General features: G+C 46.4%; 1 protein-coding gene across 1 annotated transcript in view; it reads left to right on the top strand.

Annotated features, from left to right (window-relative positions):
- The window catches only part of PRAG1 (PEAK1 related, kinase-activating pseudokinase 1), a gene marked incomplete at both ends in the record, with an annotated part of 54,659 nt that extends 38,625 nt beyond the window's left edge, over positions 1-16,034 (top strand). Inside the window, 2 exons of the mRNA XM_080710457.1 lie at positions 4,320-5,074; positions 14,940-16,034. Coding sequence (XP_080566583.1) covers positions 4,320-5,074; positions 14,940-16,034 — 1,850 coding nt within the window. The remainder of the gene's footprint in view (positions 1-4,319; positions 5,075-14,939) is intronic.
- Positions 16,035-16,532: the final 498 nt, after the last annotated feature.

Below are 16,532 nucleotides of genomic sequence, written 5' to 3'. Positions count from 1 at the left end.
AATCACATGCACTAAAGGGGTGCTGGGTGCCCCGCTCTCTCACTGGGTGCTTTCTTTATAAGAAATGGAAAGGAAACTTATAAAGTGGCATTTGGGCCCCCCTAGCCCAATTAAAATGCAAAGTCGTTTAAAATTCACCAGTGACCTAAAATCTACCCACTGTGATACAGTCATAAGTGTGAGGAAAGTTTCTTGCCCCTTTTAATTATAATCCAGAATCTAACAGCAGTGACCTAACAGCAGCATACAACCAGGAGATAGTTGAATTAGATGTTTGTTCCATGGGATCTGAGTCCTTTGGCTGCTGGCCGAAGTCATTGAAGGTTTTTTTAGGCAGATTTTCCTGAGCCAGTGGTTTGCCTGTAAATTTTGAACTTATTTTGGGCGTCAGGGCAAATTTGTTCTTTCTTCCTGGCTTTTCTAAATGCAGAGCACAGCAGCTGCTTCACATAGTACAAATCTAGCCACTGTGTTGCCCAAGGCCATGTTGATGAAGAGATGGCTCCCCAAATAGGAGGCAAGAAAATGACAGCCAGTGCCCTCTGATCCCAGAAAGGATCGTTACTGCTGGTCATGCGGTGGAGAAATCAAAGTTTCATCTAGAAGGGCCACGTGTCAACATCTATTTCCAAGTAGCCCTAAGAATACAACACCCTAAAAGTGATATGATCTTAAGGTACTCAGGGGACTCTCAGAGTAACTCCCAGCCTCTGACCCCATTGTCCTTTCTTACCCAGAGAGCTTTAAGGATATGAGAGTTCAGACGGCTATAGCAAGTTGGGAAATGCCCGTCATAGAATTAGGATTTTCTTGCTTTTTTTAACACAAAAATGATTATGTATGTACAGCATGCCCAGTTATATGTGTAAAGGCCACAATTCAGGCAAGCCTCACACATAAGATATGTGTAACTTACTGCTTCTGCTGACCAAGTACGTAATGGGGAATATTCTTCAATAGCGCCATCTTGATGAGTATGTTTCTTGTGGAGTGTAATTAGGTAACACTAATCACATCTAGGAAGTTAAGGAGAATTTAGTCCACAGGTTAACCCTTGGCGCTCTGCCTCCCAATGCCCAGTACCTTGTACCATATTTACCCAAGTAGCTCCAGTGTTTGGATTTGATTAAAGTCACTGACCAGCACATTTCCATAGAAGGCAAGAGAACACCACAGAGGGTAAAGGAGACACCCCTCCCACACACTGCCTCAGCACCTGTCAGCCTCTGAGCTGGGCCCCTCTAAGGTCTGTAGCAGAAGCTTTTTTGTCTTTTGGATGATCAGAGGAATAAGAAGTGTTGCAGATTATTTTTTAAAAAGGTGCCCACTATTCTTATAGATTAGGAAGTTTTCCAGTGGCAAGCTGTGGTAACTAGAGAGAGACACCATTTGCCTAGAGATATTTTATTCCCACAGTTTTCAGACAAAATACATGTTTAGAAAGGTTGAAAATGGAGAGAATGGCTGAAGTTAACAGACAATTAGTGCAGGGAGGGGGGCTTTCCAATTATGTAATCTGATCCTTTTTTTAATGAGCAAATGACCAAGTAAGGCCACCAGCCAGGTAATGGTTCATTCAGCTATTTCCCTCTAAATCAAAGTGGAAACAGAAAGGACATGTTGTAGCCACTGGGAGACCTAAATTAAAAACAAACAGGACAAAAACCAATAAAGATATGGAAATAAGCCTCAGGCTTAAATAAGGGACCAGTGAAGAAACTGGTTTGCTAGAATGCACCCTGGCTGCCTGGACCAGGACCAGAATATGTCCTTACCCTAGTCAGGCTGTTTGTGGCACTGGAGGCACTAAGAAAGCACCAGCCAGGGGTTTGGATCCCACTCCACTGCCAGCCCCTGCCACGGTGTTTATAAATTGAGAATCAGACAGCTCAGTGGTGAGGGGTTTCTCGGGAAGCATGTGGTTTTGCCACCACCCACCCTCTTGCTCATCAGTCCGGGAGTTGGGAGCTCAGTGACAGAGACTTTCTGTCCTTGGAGAGCTTCATAGGTAGGTGTCTTATCCCTGGCTGTTTTAGCCAGGAGTGAGTAAGTGATCCTCCTCCTCTCTCTACATCTTCTGCTAGAGAAAGTGAGTCATTGTCTGAGCTTCATCTGTCCATGTTGCTGGCCCAGCCCCTGGAGCAGAGGAGCTGTCCTGGGAGCGCAGGATGGGAGACCTTAGACTCCAGGGTTTCAGAGCCCACCGAGACCAGCAACAAGCAGGTTCTCCCCTCCTCCACTGGGTGTTTCTTAAACACCCTCTCTTCTGCTAGAGGGAAATTCCTGGGTGTGTAAAGCTGACTGGTCTTGAATATGCCACTACCCCTTGATTTATTATTAACCTGAGTCGCCTGGAAGGGACATAAATCACTCATTTAGCCTTGCTGCAAGAGCCCCGCCTGGCGTGCCAGCCACCAGCAGATCAGGGTGAGGTGGGAAGGATGGCTGTGATCTTGATAAAGCACTGGGAAGCAAGAGTGACTTCTCAAAGCACAGTAGAGTTGGGGGGAGCCAGGGAGGGTGCTGGCATGGGCCCCACAATCTCACTAGGCCACGCTGGCCTTCGCTATACACGATCCTGGTTGTTCTCAGCTCCTGTGTACTATAGGCCACATACCAGCTTTGCAGATGTGTCTGTCCTGAGCAGGAGGCTCTGCTGTCACATATCTCTATCAGTAATCCTGGGGCCAGAGTGTCAGCCCAGCCTGCCCAGGACCAGTGAGCCCAGAGGGCGTGGTCATCTGTCATGCTGTCTGGAAGACCCAGTTTCGATCTGAGGGGCTGGGTGTGGGATTGCTGCCTCTCAGTCTTACTCTGTTGCTCTTGAGTTGGGGAAAGCAGGAGAGGCTTGGTGAGGGCTTCAAGGTCATTAACTCTTCAGGAGTAGCCATAGAAGGATCCTAGCTTCCATTCCTTTGACTTTTTGCCTCTTGCTTTTGATCTATTGGTTTTTTATTCTGGCCTCACTGCTAAGAAAGGAGAGGTACAAAGGTAAACTACATGTCCTGCCCTTAAGATGACCTGGCACAGTAGACTCAATGAGGGATATACATCATAAGTACTCTTTTTTTTTAAATATAAGACCCATTTATTTTTATACTTTAACCTTTAGGATAATAGGATACCTTTTACAACATATGAATAATGTTAACATGTCTTATATTAAAATAGTGGAAACTTCTTTAAGTCAGTTCTTTAAAGAAAAATGAATATTATTTAAAATTTTCTTTCTTTCTCCAAGTGTCCATATCTCTTGTCTATATCTTTTTTTTTTTTTTTTTTTTTTTTTTTGCGGTACTGGGGATGGAACCCAGGGGCATCCTACCTTATTGTTTATTTTGAAACAGGGTCTCACTGGGTTGAAAAGGGCCTCACTAAGTAGCTAAGGCTGTCCTCGAACCAAGATCCTTCTGTCTCAGCCTCCCAAATGCTGGGATTACAAGTGTGCACCACCACACCCGGCTTTATTTATTTTGAAACAAGGTCTCACCAAGTTGCAAAGGTCCTCACTAAGTACCTGAGCCTATCCACAAACTATGATCCTCCTGTTTTAGCTTCTCAAATGTTGGGATTACAAGTGTACGCCACCATGCCTGCTATCTTTTCTATATCTTTTAAATGTTCTTTTTTAACTGAAACTCATATTTTATCATGAAACCACCTCATGTGGTTTTATACAAAATGTGGTATAGCCCTCCATATCACCATCTCTATGCTGCCTAGACAAGTGTTTGAATGTCCCCATACTCTGCAGAAACCTGTGGCCCCAATCAAACCTTGCCCCAATCAGATGCAGTGTCCAGTGCCCCAAATCAGAAACCGTGGGGCTTGGAAAGACTTGATTCCTTTTGATTTGCTTCCTCATTTTTAAAAGCATATGCCCCTGGCTTCTAAGCTATCTGTGGACTTGCTCTGTCCATGAAACTAGCAAGATGTTTGTGAAACTCCGCTCAAAGAACTGCCCACTAAAAAGGGGAAATTTTACTCCAGATAAATTATACTCTCTGTGAACCTGACTTTAAAGAAAAATGTCCTCACACCACACATGTTCAAGTTTGTCATTGCTATTGCAACATTACTTGGAAAACATGAGGGAGACTGAATGCTAAGAGACAGAGTAAAAGGAAGACTTAATTTTTAGTGTATACCATTTTTTGCATTGTGAATTTTATCTACTGTGCATATACTTTTTATAAAGAAATAGAAAAGAAGTAAAATGAAATGAATTGCTTTGACTGTGAAAAACAAAAAAGCCTGTGGGCCTTGGCCCTACTAAGTGCATTGGCCTCCAGCCTGATGGTTTCTCCTTCTCTTTTAAGGTCCGTCTTATGAGCCCACCCACTCACCCACCATCAGTGGGAAGAAGCTATTTGCGCCTGTCCTGTTCCCTTCAGGCTCCACTGAAGATGTATCCCCCAGTGGCCCCGCACAGCCCCCTCCACTCCCCCAGAAGAAGCTAGTGAGCCGAGCAGCATCTTCTCCCGATGGCTTCTTCTGGACCCAAGGCTCCCCCAAGACACGAACAGCAAGCCCGAAGCTGAACCTAAGCCACTCGGAAACCAATGTCTGTGTTCACGACGAGTCCCACTTTAGCTATTCCTTGAGCCCTGGGAACCGCCACCACCATGTCTTCTCCTCTTCTGAGCCTCTGGAGAAAGCTTTCAAAGGCAATGGCCACTGGGTTCCTGCTCTGGGGCTGGCGGGCAGCAAAAGCAGCAGTGGGAGTCCCAGCCTCCAGTGCAAAGTGGCCTCCGCCTCCTCCTCCCAGCTGAGCGTATCCAGCCAGGCCTCCTCCAGCAGCAACCACCTGCAACTCCACAGCCTCCTGAGCAGCATCAGCAGCAAGGAAGGCACCTACGCCAAGCTGGGCGGGCTCTACACGCAGTCTCTGGCCCGCCTCGTCACCAAGTGTGAGGACCTCTTCATGGATGGCCAGAAAAAGGAGCTGCACTTCAATGAGAATAACTGGTCACTCTTCAAGCTGACCTGTAACAAGCCCTGCTGTGACTCAGGAGATGCCATCTACTACTGCGCCACCTGCTCCGAGGACCCCGGCAGTACCTATGCTGTGAAAGTAGGTACCACCCCTCCTTCCATTCTACAGGGGACTGGCTGCCCCTGGCCTGAGCCAGTCTTTCCACCTCTCCAGGCTTTAGGGGGTTGGTTCCTTTTTAACACTTGGTGCTTGATTTTACTCTGTCTGGCCCAAGACATGGCACAAAGAGATTTGTAGTATAAGATATATTCTGTGCTTTCAGGAATAAACTTATGGGATCTAGTGGAATTAGAAAACAGTTACCTTTTAATGCCACAGGGAGTTCACTCATTTATTCAGCAGATTTTTACTATGTACCCACTCTATGCCATGTGTTTTGCAATAATCTGACCAGATAGGGGAGAAATAAAAGTGCTTGTGGACTTATACTATAGTAAAGATAGAAAGTTATGGTATTGTTCTTCAAATGTTAGAGCCATAGAAGCATTAAATTGAGACATCATCTTGAGTTATACAAGCAATTATACCATTTTAGGTATTTTGTATACAACTAGGCCCTTGGCTAGATGTACTGTCTATGTTACCTGTAGTTCTGATAGTAATTATGCCGGGTAGCTAGGTTGTACAGGTGGGGAATTGGAGGTTGAAAGTGATTTAGTCATTTAAGCATAACCAGTTAGTAGCAGAAATGGTTTGTCTCTAAAGTTTATCACTAAAGAAAAATGAAATTCAGAGAAGTGACTAACCCAAGGTAACACAAAATATTCATCTTTGATGCTAGATCATGGTTGTTGGTACCACACCACATTGCCCTCTCAGGGCACAGCCCTGAGTGAACTGGCAGAACTACACCTACCTGTTTGGGCCACTGCGATATCCACCATGGACACAAGCCCTTGCTTGTGACTCTCTTCATGACCCCTGAATACATACAGGTTTTTGTGGGGGGTGAGGAAAGGGGTCCTAAGCTCTCATTACCTGTCCCATGACATTATTTTTTTCCAGCTAGAAAAATACAAAGAGTGAAGTAATTTGAAATGGTCTGGTGGGTTTGTTTGCTGATCAGCAACATTTCTAAAAATAGAGTGATTATTAGCCAAGGAAATTGCAGAGGATTTTGAGATTTTCTTTTTTTTTATTAATTTATTTTTTAAATTGGTGCATTGTAGTCATATATCAATCACATTGGAGTACAAGACTTGAGAGGATATACAAGCACACATTATCCAATTAGCCCTCCTCCAGCCCCCATCCCATTCCCTCCCCCTTCCTCCATCCCACGCTTCTTTGGTGATTTACTTTGATACATTTGTTTATGTACCTCCTGCGTTTTAAAGAGGCTCTGTCCTCCAGTATTACATACCCTCTGATTGGTCACATTAGTTGCTTCCCTATAGGGCCCTTTCTATAGCTCAACCTCTTCCTGTTGCCCTTTTCCTCCTAGTTATTGCTGATTAAGAGAAGCGTCTGATTTATATTTTCTGCGATATTTCTCTGTGCATGCTGCGTTGCAAGTACCGATCCCACTCTTGATAGTCCCAGTAGTGGCCTGGCTACTTAGTGGACTGATCCAGACCTCGCTGGCTCAAGCAGTGGCCTTGCCTCATGGGAGGCCCCAGTTCTGGTCTCGCTGACCCCTGCACCGGTCTAACCCCTAAGCTGGCTTTGGTCCTGGCCTTGGAGGCCGCAGGAGTGAACTTGCCTCACGCCAGGCTCCGATGCTGGCCATTGGCCCCTGCACCGGCCTAACCCCTTGGCAAGATTCCAATCCCGGCCTCGGAGGCCCCAGCACTGGCCTAGCCTCACGGCAGGCTCCAATGCCGGCCTCGTTGGCCCCAGCACCAGCCTAACCCCTCGGCAGGTTCCGTTCCCGGCCTAGGAGGCCCCAGCACTGGCCATGTCTCACGGCAGGCTCCGATGCTGGCCTCGCCTCATGGCAGGCTCCGATGCCGGCCTCGCTGGCCCCAGCACCTGTCTAGCCCTTCGGCAGGTTGTTATCCTGGCCTCGGAGGCCCCAGCACCGGCCTTGCCTCACGGCAGGCTCCGATGCCGGCCTCGCTGGCCCCAGCACCGGCCTAACCCCTCGGCAGGCTCTTATCCCGGCCTCAGAGGCCCCAGCACCGGCCTTGCCTCACAGCAGGCTCCAATGCCGGCCTCACTGGCCCCAGCACCGGCCTAACCCCTCGGCAGGCTCTTATCCTGACCTCAGAGGCCCCAGTACCGGCCTTGCCTCATGGCAGGCTCTGATGCCTCGCTGGCCCCAGCACCGGCCTAACCCCTCAGCAGGCTCCGGTCCCGACCTTGGAGGCCCCAGCACCGGCCTTTCCTCACGGCAGGCTCTGATGCCAGCCTCGCTGGCCCCAGCACCGGCCTAACCCCTCAGCAGGTTCCGGACCCGACCTTGGAGGCCCCAGCACTGGTCATGTCTCATGGCAGGCTCCAATGCCAGCCTCGCTGGCCCCAGCATCGGTCTAACCCCTCGGCAGGTTCCAATCCCTGCCACGGAGGCCTCAGTAGTGGCCTTGCCTCACAGCAAGCTCCGATGTCGGTCACTGGCCCCGACGCCCGCCTAACCCCTCAGCAGGTTCCGATCACTGTCTCTGTGGTTATTATTTCAAAGGTTCCAGGTGTAATGTATCAGATCTCTGCCTCCCCTGAGTATTGGCCACTGGCATTGCCACTGCCTCCACCGTTTCAAATCCTTCCCAGGCTCTTTTTCCACTCTGAATGTTGTCCAGTGTTCCTAATCATGTGTGATGGTAGCATTTGACATTTGGTGTAATTTCTCCAAAAAATTAAAGTTGGTAGGAGCCGGTTTCTGCTTCTCCTGAATACAAGTCTCCACCACCATCGCGGAGAACTCTTTCAACGCCGCATTTCTCCTTGGTCTCTGCTAAACTCTCTCCTTACAGGTGATGTCTGAGATTCTTAACAATATAGAGAAATAGCAGTCCTCTTTCACGGCGAATTTTTCCATAAGTTCCAGTGAATTTAGATAAGTTTTGTCTGCATCTCCAGTGTCCTGGCATCCATAACGGCTTTCTTACCTCCTCTCTGATATTTTTCTTTATCTTTTTCTGTTCTGGGCCCGGTTTCTCCAGGGGTCTGGCATGCTACTCGCAGTTCGGCCCGGGGCCCAGAGTCCCGCGACCCGGGCCCCGGCTGGTGTGCACCGTGCGCAACCCCCGCCCAGAACCCAGCGTCTTACTGGGCCCGGTTTCTCCAGGGGTCTGGCGTGCTACTTGCAGTTCGGCCCAGGGCCCAGAGTCCCGCGACCCGGGCCCCATCTGGCGTGCCCCACGCGCGACTCCTCGGATTTTGAGATTTTCTTTTAAGAAATGTGTGACATCACCATAAAATATAGATTGAGAACCCTAATTGATATATTCATGGGGCTGCCTACAGTTGCTGCTCCCTTATGAAAAAACTAGAAAGATCCAGTCTGTGGTAGTGAAATCAAGGCTCTAGAATCTTGGCGTCAAGAGATGACCAAGGCAGCAGGCACCAGAAGTAGGAAAACACAAACACCCTGAGTGGAGTCTGCAGTATTATATCTGAACTCCGCCTCTCTACCATCCATACATTGCAGCTACCTTCTCAAAGCTATACTTCTGCACTACTCCCTCAACCACTTAAAACAATTCCAGAGCTTCTATTCTATTAGGATGGTACTGTATCTAAATACAGAAACTCCACAACAAAAAATGGGGTTATGTACCCATCATAAACTGAAAATATGGTAGGTCAAAAATGTACTGAAGCAAGGCATGGTGGCACATACCTGTAAGTCCAGTATTGGGAGTCTGAGATAAGAGGATCATAAATTCAAGGCCAACCTCAGCAGCTTAGTAAGACTCTCAGCAACTTAGGAAGACCTGGTTTCAAACTAAAAAATAAAAAGGGCTGGAGGTGTGGCTCAAAAGTAGAATGTCTCTGGATTCAGTCCTCTATTCCCTCACCAAAAAAAAAAAGCATTGAATACACATAACCTACCATACATTCTACCTTAGCAGCATAGGACACTGTAGAGCCTCAGATACTTCCTTTCACGATTGTGTGGCTGACTGGGAACCATGGTTCAGGGTTGCTGCCTCGTACTGTAAGAGAGGACCATACTGCATATCACTAACCTAGGAAAATATGAAAATCCAAAATGTAAAGTGCACTCTCTACTGAATGCGTATCACTTTTGAACCATAGTAAAGTCAAAAAATAAGCAAACCATCATAAGTCAGGGTCTACAGAGGAAAGTAATCTGACCCTCCAGTGAGTTGAACATGATGAATTAAACACCTAAGGTTACCTGTAGACCCAGAGCCAGGGTATTTTGAAGGCAGAGGGTCTGAAGGTGTTTTGAAAGTTCTTCCCTTTCACTAGCCCCAGTGAATCTGAGAACAGGCTCTGTGATTATCTTTGACTTCCTCTTGGGATCTGTCCTCTACTCCTGAGCATTGGCTACTCTTCCACCTCCTGCACTGGACCTGGGGGAATTATTCCGTCTCAAGAAATAGCTAACGTCTCTATTTTGAGGAGAAAGAGGGAAAAAGTCTGGCAAAAGAAACCTAATTTCTTTTGCCCTTGGGACAGAAAGTGATGGGACCGTGGCAAGAGAGTCCTAGCATCTGAACCAGGATACCTGGCCCTGCCACTGAATCTGACCCTCACTTGTACCCATAAGTGATTGTCCTGCACAGTATAGATTCTAGGGCTTCATGTGATAGTGTAGAATCAGCCATTTTCTCCAACACACAATGCAAAGAAATTCAACTTTTCCAGAGGATGTTAGTAAGAATTGCTCCTTATTTCATTAGAAATCCAAACCATAAAGAAGCCAGAAGGTAAGCCTTGGTCTCTAAAAAAGAGATTTCCAAGGGTTTCCTATTTGGCTTTTCTAGAGACTTGAGAACTCCAGGACCATCTCTATACTCTATGAAAAATGAAGTTTGGAGAACAGCATCAAATAGAGTAATCTTGGAGCGGGATTACCAGGAATGACAATCTGAACTTGCAAATATGCCTCTCTCGGTAATTGAGGGTGGGAGTTGTGAGCATCCTTTCACACACGCAGCAGTTCCACATGATTAGTATAGATGGAGTATGGCCATCTCAGAGTCTGCAGGAGGGAGTGGGGCTCCTCCCAACCTACCTCTTGTGTGTTGCTGAGTTCATTTTACCTGGGCATGTTAAGCAGCCAATTGCCACTGCAGCCTTGGTTGCACAGTCCCAGTGAACAATAGCAGGCTCACACCTGCTCTCCCAATTCTGGAACCTCTAGGTGTGGGCTCACTGACCTTCATCAGCCAGGAAATAAGGCCAGCTCTTTAGCCTGACTCCATGAATATGCAGCAAGAAAAAAAATCACTAGCTTGTATGCATTTTTTTAAGCCAATCCATTTCTTATCCATTTGGAACTCCAGTTCATAATTAGAAACCCGTGTTAAGTCCCTGGACCTTTTATTACTTAATAGACATCATTTAGCCCAGATTTTCACCCATTAATGAGGACCTGGCTCCAAAGTTTAAAATGAGACTTGGCTCAATAAGAAGTTTGAAATTTTAACTGAACCAAGGGTCTATGTAAAGATCCAGAGAAAACCCAGGACAGGATCCCTTAAACATTAATTGGGTGGAAGAGGAAAGGTGGGAAATGGACAAAAAGCTGCTCCCCTGTCTCTTCTGCCCCACCACCCATCGAGCACTGCAGGATGATGGGGTGGGGGCATGATGAAGCTGCGGGTCTTGGCCAGAGGCCTGCTCATTGATTGTGAAATAAATGCATTCAGCACAGTTGCTATTTACCCTGCTCCTTCATTTACATCTCTGTTCAGATTGTCAGAGGCACAACTGGAGCTCCAGACCCAAGTGTTTTGCTCCTCTGAGGAAAGGGGACCCTGGAAACACCTCCCGGGCTCCCTCAAAGATGCATTCTTAGGGTTGTATAATACCTGCAAGCCAATTCTGGATTGCTCGGCACCACCATGTTGGTACTGTGAAATGGTAAGGCAGTCACCATAGCAACCTTTCATCGAGTGCCAACCCAGGCCAGGCCTGGTGCTGAAAGCCACACCTTATATTATTCTTTTTTTAATCCATGATGGCCTTATCAGGAAAGAATTATTACTGCCTCGGTTAAACCAAGGAGAAAACAGACTTTGAGATAAATACCATTCATCCTCGTTATTTGTGGATTCCCTATTTCTAGAATTACCTACCCACTCAAATTTCTTTGTAACTCTACAGGCAATGCTAGAAGCACTTTCCAGTCCTTTGTGGACATGCACAAGGCAGGAAAAAAAAAATAGGAGTGGTAAGATGTTGGTATTTTCAATAAAAATGGAACAAGGGGTGCTCTGCCATCTTGTTTCAGCTCCGAGCAAGTGTCCTTTTTGCAGTGTACTTATTTAATGCCTTGATTTTTCACATTTTTGTGCTTTTGTTTGTGAGCTTGTTGTTTAAAATGGCCCCATGTATAGTGCTGAAGTGCTTTTAGTGTTCATAAGCACAGGAGGTCTGAGATGGGTCTTACAGAGAAAACATGTGTGCTCTGTAGGCTTCCTGCAGGCATGAGCTAGAGTGTTGACCATGAGTTCAATATTAACGAACAGCAATATGTGTATTAAATAAGATGTCTCTAAATAGAAACATACATAAAACAAGGTGATGTCGGATCACTTGATGCAAATATTGTGTCCTGAGGTTCACAGAAAACCCTCTCTGTATTTCCTTAGGAGCACTGCTTAGTGTTTGCTACTTTGGTGTGTGCACCTATTCCATAGATCAGAATTACTTCAAATAATGAGAATCTCTGTAACTTGCCAAAGGGTACAGAGTCCATATTTAAGCTCAAGTCTTTTTCATTCCAGAGCCCATGCTTTTACCTCTAGAATAATTTCCAGCTGTCTAGGGCAAATAATGTAACCTCTGAAAGTCTCAGTTTCCTCCTCTGTGATAGTATCTACCACTTTGGGAGGAAGAAGTTTTAATGAGACACTGATTGAAAACCGAAAACTGTATAATTGGCACAGTGCCTGGCACATGCAAGAGTCCACATGTGTGCTACAGTAAGAAGGTAACAGGGGTGCTTTTTGTGCATATATATGCAAGACTTTTTATGAGACCCCTCCCCATAAATTTTCTCTAGTTTAATAGTGTTCCAGAAGACTGCCATTAAACTGAGGACAGCTCGGTGGACTAAAATAAGAAAGAGCCTGAAACAACACACTTGAGGCATATACGCCATCAGTATTTTTGTTAGTGTAATAGCAATGTCTTGGGTAAATATATTTTCTCCTATTTCTATTCTGCTTTCATAATAGAGAAATTACTAAATTAATGTGTTATTCATTCCCTCTGCACAATTAGCTTAAAAAAAAACTTTCCCTAGGGGCTGAACTCTTTCATGCAAGATTTTATGCTGAGAGGTTTGTAAATTGCAGTATAAGTGAATCTCTGTAGAAAGGTGCTTCCAATAGGACTTCTAAAAGCATCAGCTATAAGGATTGTGGTGCTTTATAAATACTGCTATTATAATCCTCTCCTCACAGCAGCCCAAAAGGAAGGTTGTTCAGGGATTGTTTGCTGGCTGACATTTTTTTTTAATTTGTATTTTTTAGGTAGAGGTGAGGTGCTTTTTTCTTCTTGCCTTTACAAAGCATAATGAGACATTCTCATTTGAGAGACACCACTGACCATCTTCAGTTTCTGGCAGTGTGATTACAGGGACATCGAGGCCTGGAGAGGCCATTAGGACTGCCTCAAATCCCTCCAGTTGAGCTCAGTGTAGATTAGTGCTGTGCACATGGCTGACACTGTGGTTCAAACAAGCAGACTAGACAGAAGAAATGAGAGAGACTGCTGTGCATTTTCCCCAGGAACCCTTTCCAGGCAGGAACTGGAAATCATGTATCTTGTTTATTCCTACCCTCAGTTCAGGTGATGCCCTTGGGTACTATAGATTCCCTTATTCTCTGAAGAGCTTACTGTTTTCTTGCAGCTGCAGACTCACCTGGAGAAAAATGTGTGGCTTCAACAGAGTAGCTCCTCTAGAGTCAGCCCGCAGGTCATGCCAGATAGTAGGCATCACATAGGTACCTGAATCTAGAAACGAGAGCAGTAACCAAGCCCTAAAGGTTTATAGGGCCCACATCCGCCCCTGAAATTTCCTTACAAAGGGAATGTCCCTGCAGACAAACACTAGCTGTCAGGTAGTGAAAGGACTGGGGAATGAGGCGGTGTCCTTTGGAAACTAACTGGCTTTGTGAGAATTCATCCAGTCCACGCTGTGCACAGCAGTCTCCCTACCATCCCACTGCTCTTGCTCTGCAAGGGTACCACCTGCACTTTACATGTGGTCATGTAATTTTGAACTATTTTTTTATGGTGGTACTGGAGTTCCTGGAAGATCTTTTACCTGCGGGCTACACTCCCAGACCTATTTTTATATTTTTATTTGGAAACAGGGTCTCTTAAGCCAGCATGGCTGGCTTCGAACCTGCGTGATCCTCCTGTCTCCTCCTCCCAAGTGCGGGGATTATAAGTGTGCGCCACCACGCCCGGCTGTAATTTTGAACTTTTAAGTAATTGCCAAAATGTGTTCAAGGTGGATGCACTGTTTTACATTCCCACCAGCAATTATGAAATTCTCTCTCCATGGGAATTTCAGGGGCATACATGGGACCTAAACCTTTAGGACTTGGCCAAGTTCTCTCAGTTTGCCCTAATTTCTAGATCCAGGCAAATATGATGTCAGCATGTTGGCCTGACCTGCAGGGCTGACTCTAGCAGAGCTGCCACACCCTCCTCCAAGGATGAAACCTTTTCTCCCATCCTCATAGACCTTACAATCTATCTCTTATTCTAGACATTCTAATGAGTAGGAACTGGAATCTCACTGTGATACAGATTTTATTTCCCTAACAAATGATATTAAGATACATATAACTTCTCTAATGATGTTAAACATAATTTATGTGCCTATGGACACTTAAATATTTCTTTGGTGAATTGCTTATTCATGCCTTTTGCCCATTTTTTTAACTGGGTTGTTCAACTTTTATTATTCAGTTTAAGTAGTTTTGTAAATTCTAGATATAAGCCCTTTATTATATATGTGTTTGGAAAATATTTTCTCAAGTCTGTTACTTGTCTTTCATTTTCTTAAAGGTGTCTTTTAAAACACAAATGTTTTGAATTATGAGGTAGAGTTTATTTTGTTCTTATGCAGACCATACTTTTGATGTGGTATCCAAGAAATTGGTGCCCAATCCAAGGTTTCTCAAGATTTTCTTTTATGTTTCTTCTAGGATGTTTACCTTTAAAAATGTATGTTTTAGCCAGGTGTGGTGGCACAAACTTGTAATCTCTGCATTTGGAAGGCTGAGACAGGAGGATCACAGTTCGAGGACAGCCTCAGCTACTACTTACGGAGGCCTTTTGCAACTCAGGCCCTGCTTCATAATAAAGAATAAAAAATATGGCTGGGATGCAGCTCAGAGGTGGAATGCCCTTGGGTTCCATCCCCAGTACCACTAAAAATTTAAAAAAAAATTATGTGTGTGTGTGTGTGTTTTAACTCTTACCCTTAAGTGTAATCTCTTTTTTTTGTGTGTGTGTGGTACTGGGGTTCCTGGAAGTCCTTCTATCTCTGGGCTACACTCCCAGACCTATTTTTACATTTTTATTTGGAAACAGGGTCTCCTAAGCCAGCGCGCGCGCGGCTGGCTTCGAACCTGCGCGATCCTCCTGTCTCTGCCTCCCAAGCGCGGGGATTACAAGTGTGCGCCACCACGCCCGGCAAGTGTAATCTATTTTGAGTTAATGTTTTATATGATGTGAGGTAAGGGATTTAGTTTACCTCTTTGAATGTGGATACCCAAATGTCTCTACATCTGTTGAACAGAACCATGGATTCCACTCTTAACCCCAGTTCTCCTTCTCCCCACAGATCTGCAAAACCCCTGAGCCCAAAACAGCCTCCTACTGCAGCCCCTCCGTGCCTGTGCATTTCAACATCCAGCAGGACTGCGGCCACTTTGTCGCTTCAGTGCCCTCCAGCATGCTCACCAGCCCCGATGCATCCCAAGACCCTCTGCCTGCCCCACCCTCCCAGCCCCCTCCCCAGGAGCAGGACTGCGTGGTGGTCATCACTCGAGAGGTGCCCCACCAGACAGCCTCAGACTTTGTACGGGACTCGGCCGCCAGCCATCAGGCTGAACCCGAGGCTTACGAGCGGCGTGTGTGTTTCCTCCTTCTTCAGCTCTGCAATGGGCTGGAGCATCTGAAGGAGCACAGGGTCATCCACCGGGACCTGTGTCTGGAAAACCTGCTGCTAGTGCACTGTACCCCCCAGGCCTCCTCGGGACCCTCTGCCAAGCCCCCAGCCAGTGTCACTCCCAGCACCCCAGTGGCTCCCAGCTGTCAGGGAGTACCTGGTGAGAAGCAGTTACCCCGACTCATCATTAGCAACTTCCTGAAGGCCAAGCAAAAGCCAGGCGCCACTGCCAACCTGCAACAGAAAAAGAGCCAGGCACGGCTGGCCCCTGAGATCGTGTCTGCCTCCCAGTACAGCAAGTTCGATGAGTTCCAGACAGGTATCCTCATCTATGAGCTGCTCCACCAGCCCAATCCATTTGAGGTGCGAGCCCAGCTACGGGAGCAGGACTACCGGCAGGAAGACCTGCCCCCGCTGCCCACCTTGTCCCTCTACTCGCCTGGCCTGCAGCAACTGGCCCATCTGCTGCTCGAGGCTGACCCCATCAAGCGCATCCGCATAGGTGAGGCCAAGAGGGTGCTGCAGTGCTTGCTGTGGGGGCCCAGGCGGGAGCTGGTAGAGCAGCCAGGCACCTCTGAGGAGCTGCTGTGCAGCACATTGAACAACTGGATCGACATGAAGCGGGCCCTGATGATGATGAAGTTTGCTGAGAAGGCTGTGGACCGCAAAAGGGGGGTGGAACTGGAAGACTGGCTTTGCTGTCAGTACCTGGCGGCGGCAGAGCCTGGAGCCCTTTTACAATCACTAAAGCTCCTGCAGCTTCTGTGAGTGAAGCCCCTGCCCTGCCCTTGATCGCCCCATTCCAGGCCTGCCCCTCGCCCTCACCTTGCCTTGAAACAGCCATGCCTCCCTGGGAAATGGTACAAATGACTGTCAAATTTGGATGTAAAAAAAGCATATATATATATATATATATATATATATATATATATATATATATATATGATAGACTAAGGATATCACTGCCCACTCTAGCTTCCTCGCCTTACCAAGACTCCCACACCCCATTTTCTCCCTTAATTGTATACATTTCTAGCTCAGGGTAAGGTCCTAAGGATGGCCTGCCAACAGAATGAAGCCTGAACTCTGGCCTTACCACCCCATTATGGAATCTCTTCACCCTCTTGTCAAATTGTTATTTAAATAAGCATTAAAAAAGAAACTTCCATTTTAAGAAACTTTTAGTTGAGTCTCAAGAAAAATTCTTTTTTCCACAAATGCCAGAGTACACTCGTATCTTTGGTGGATAAAACAATATAAACCTCT

This window comes from Muscardinus avellanarius, assembly GCF_963383645.1.
Source record: "Muscardinus avellanarius genome assembly, chromosome: 14".
Lineage (NCBI taxonomy): Eukaryota > Metazoa > Chordata > Mammalia > Rodentia > Gliridae > Muscardinus > Muscardinus avellanarius.
This window is presented reverse-complemented; position numbering and strand designations above follow the sequence as displayed.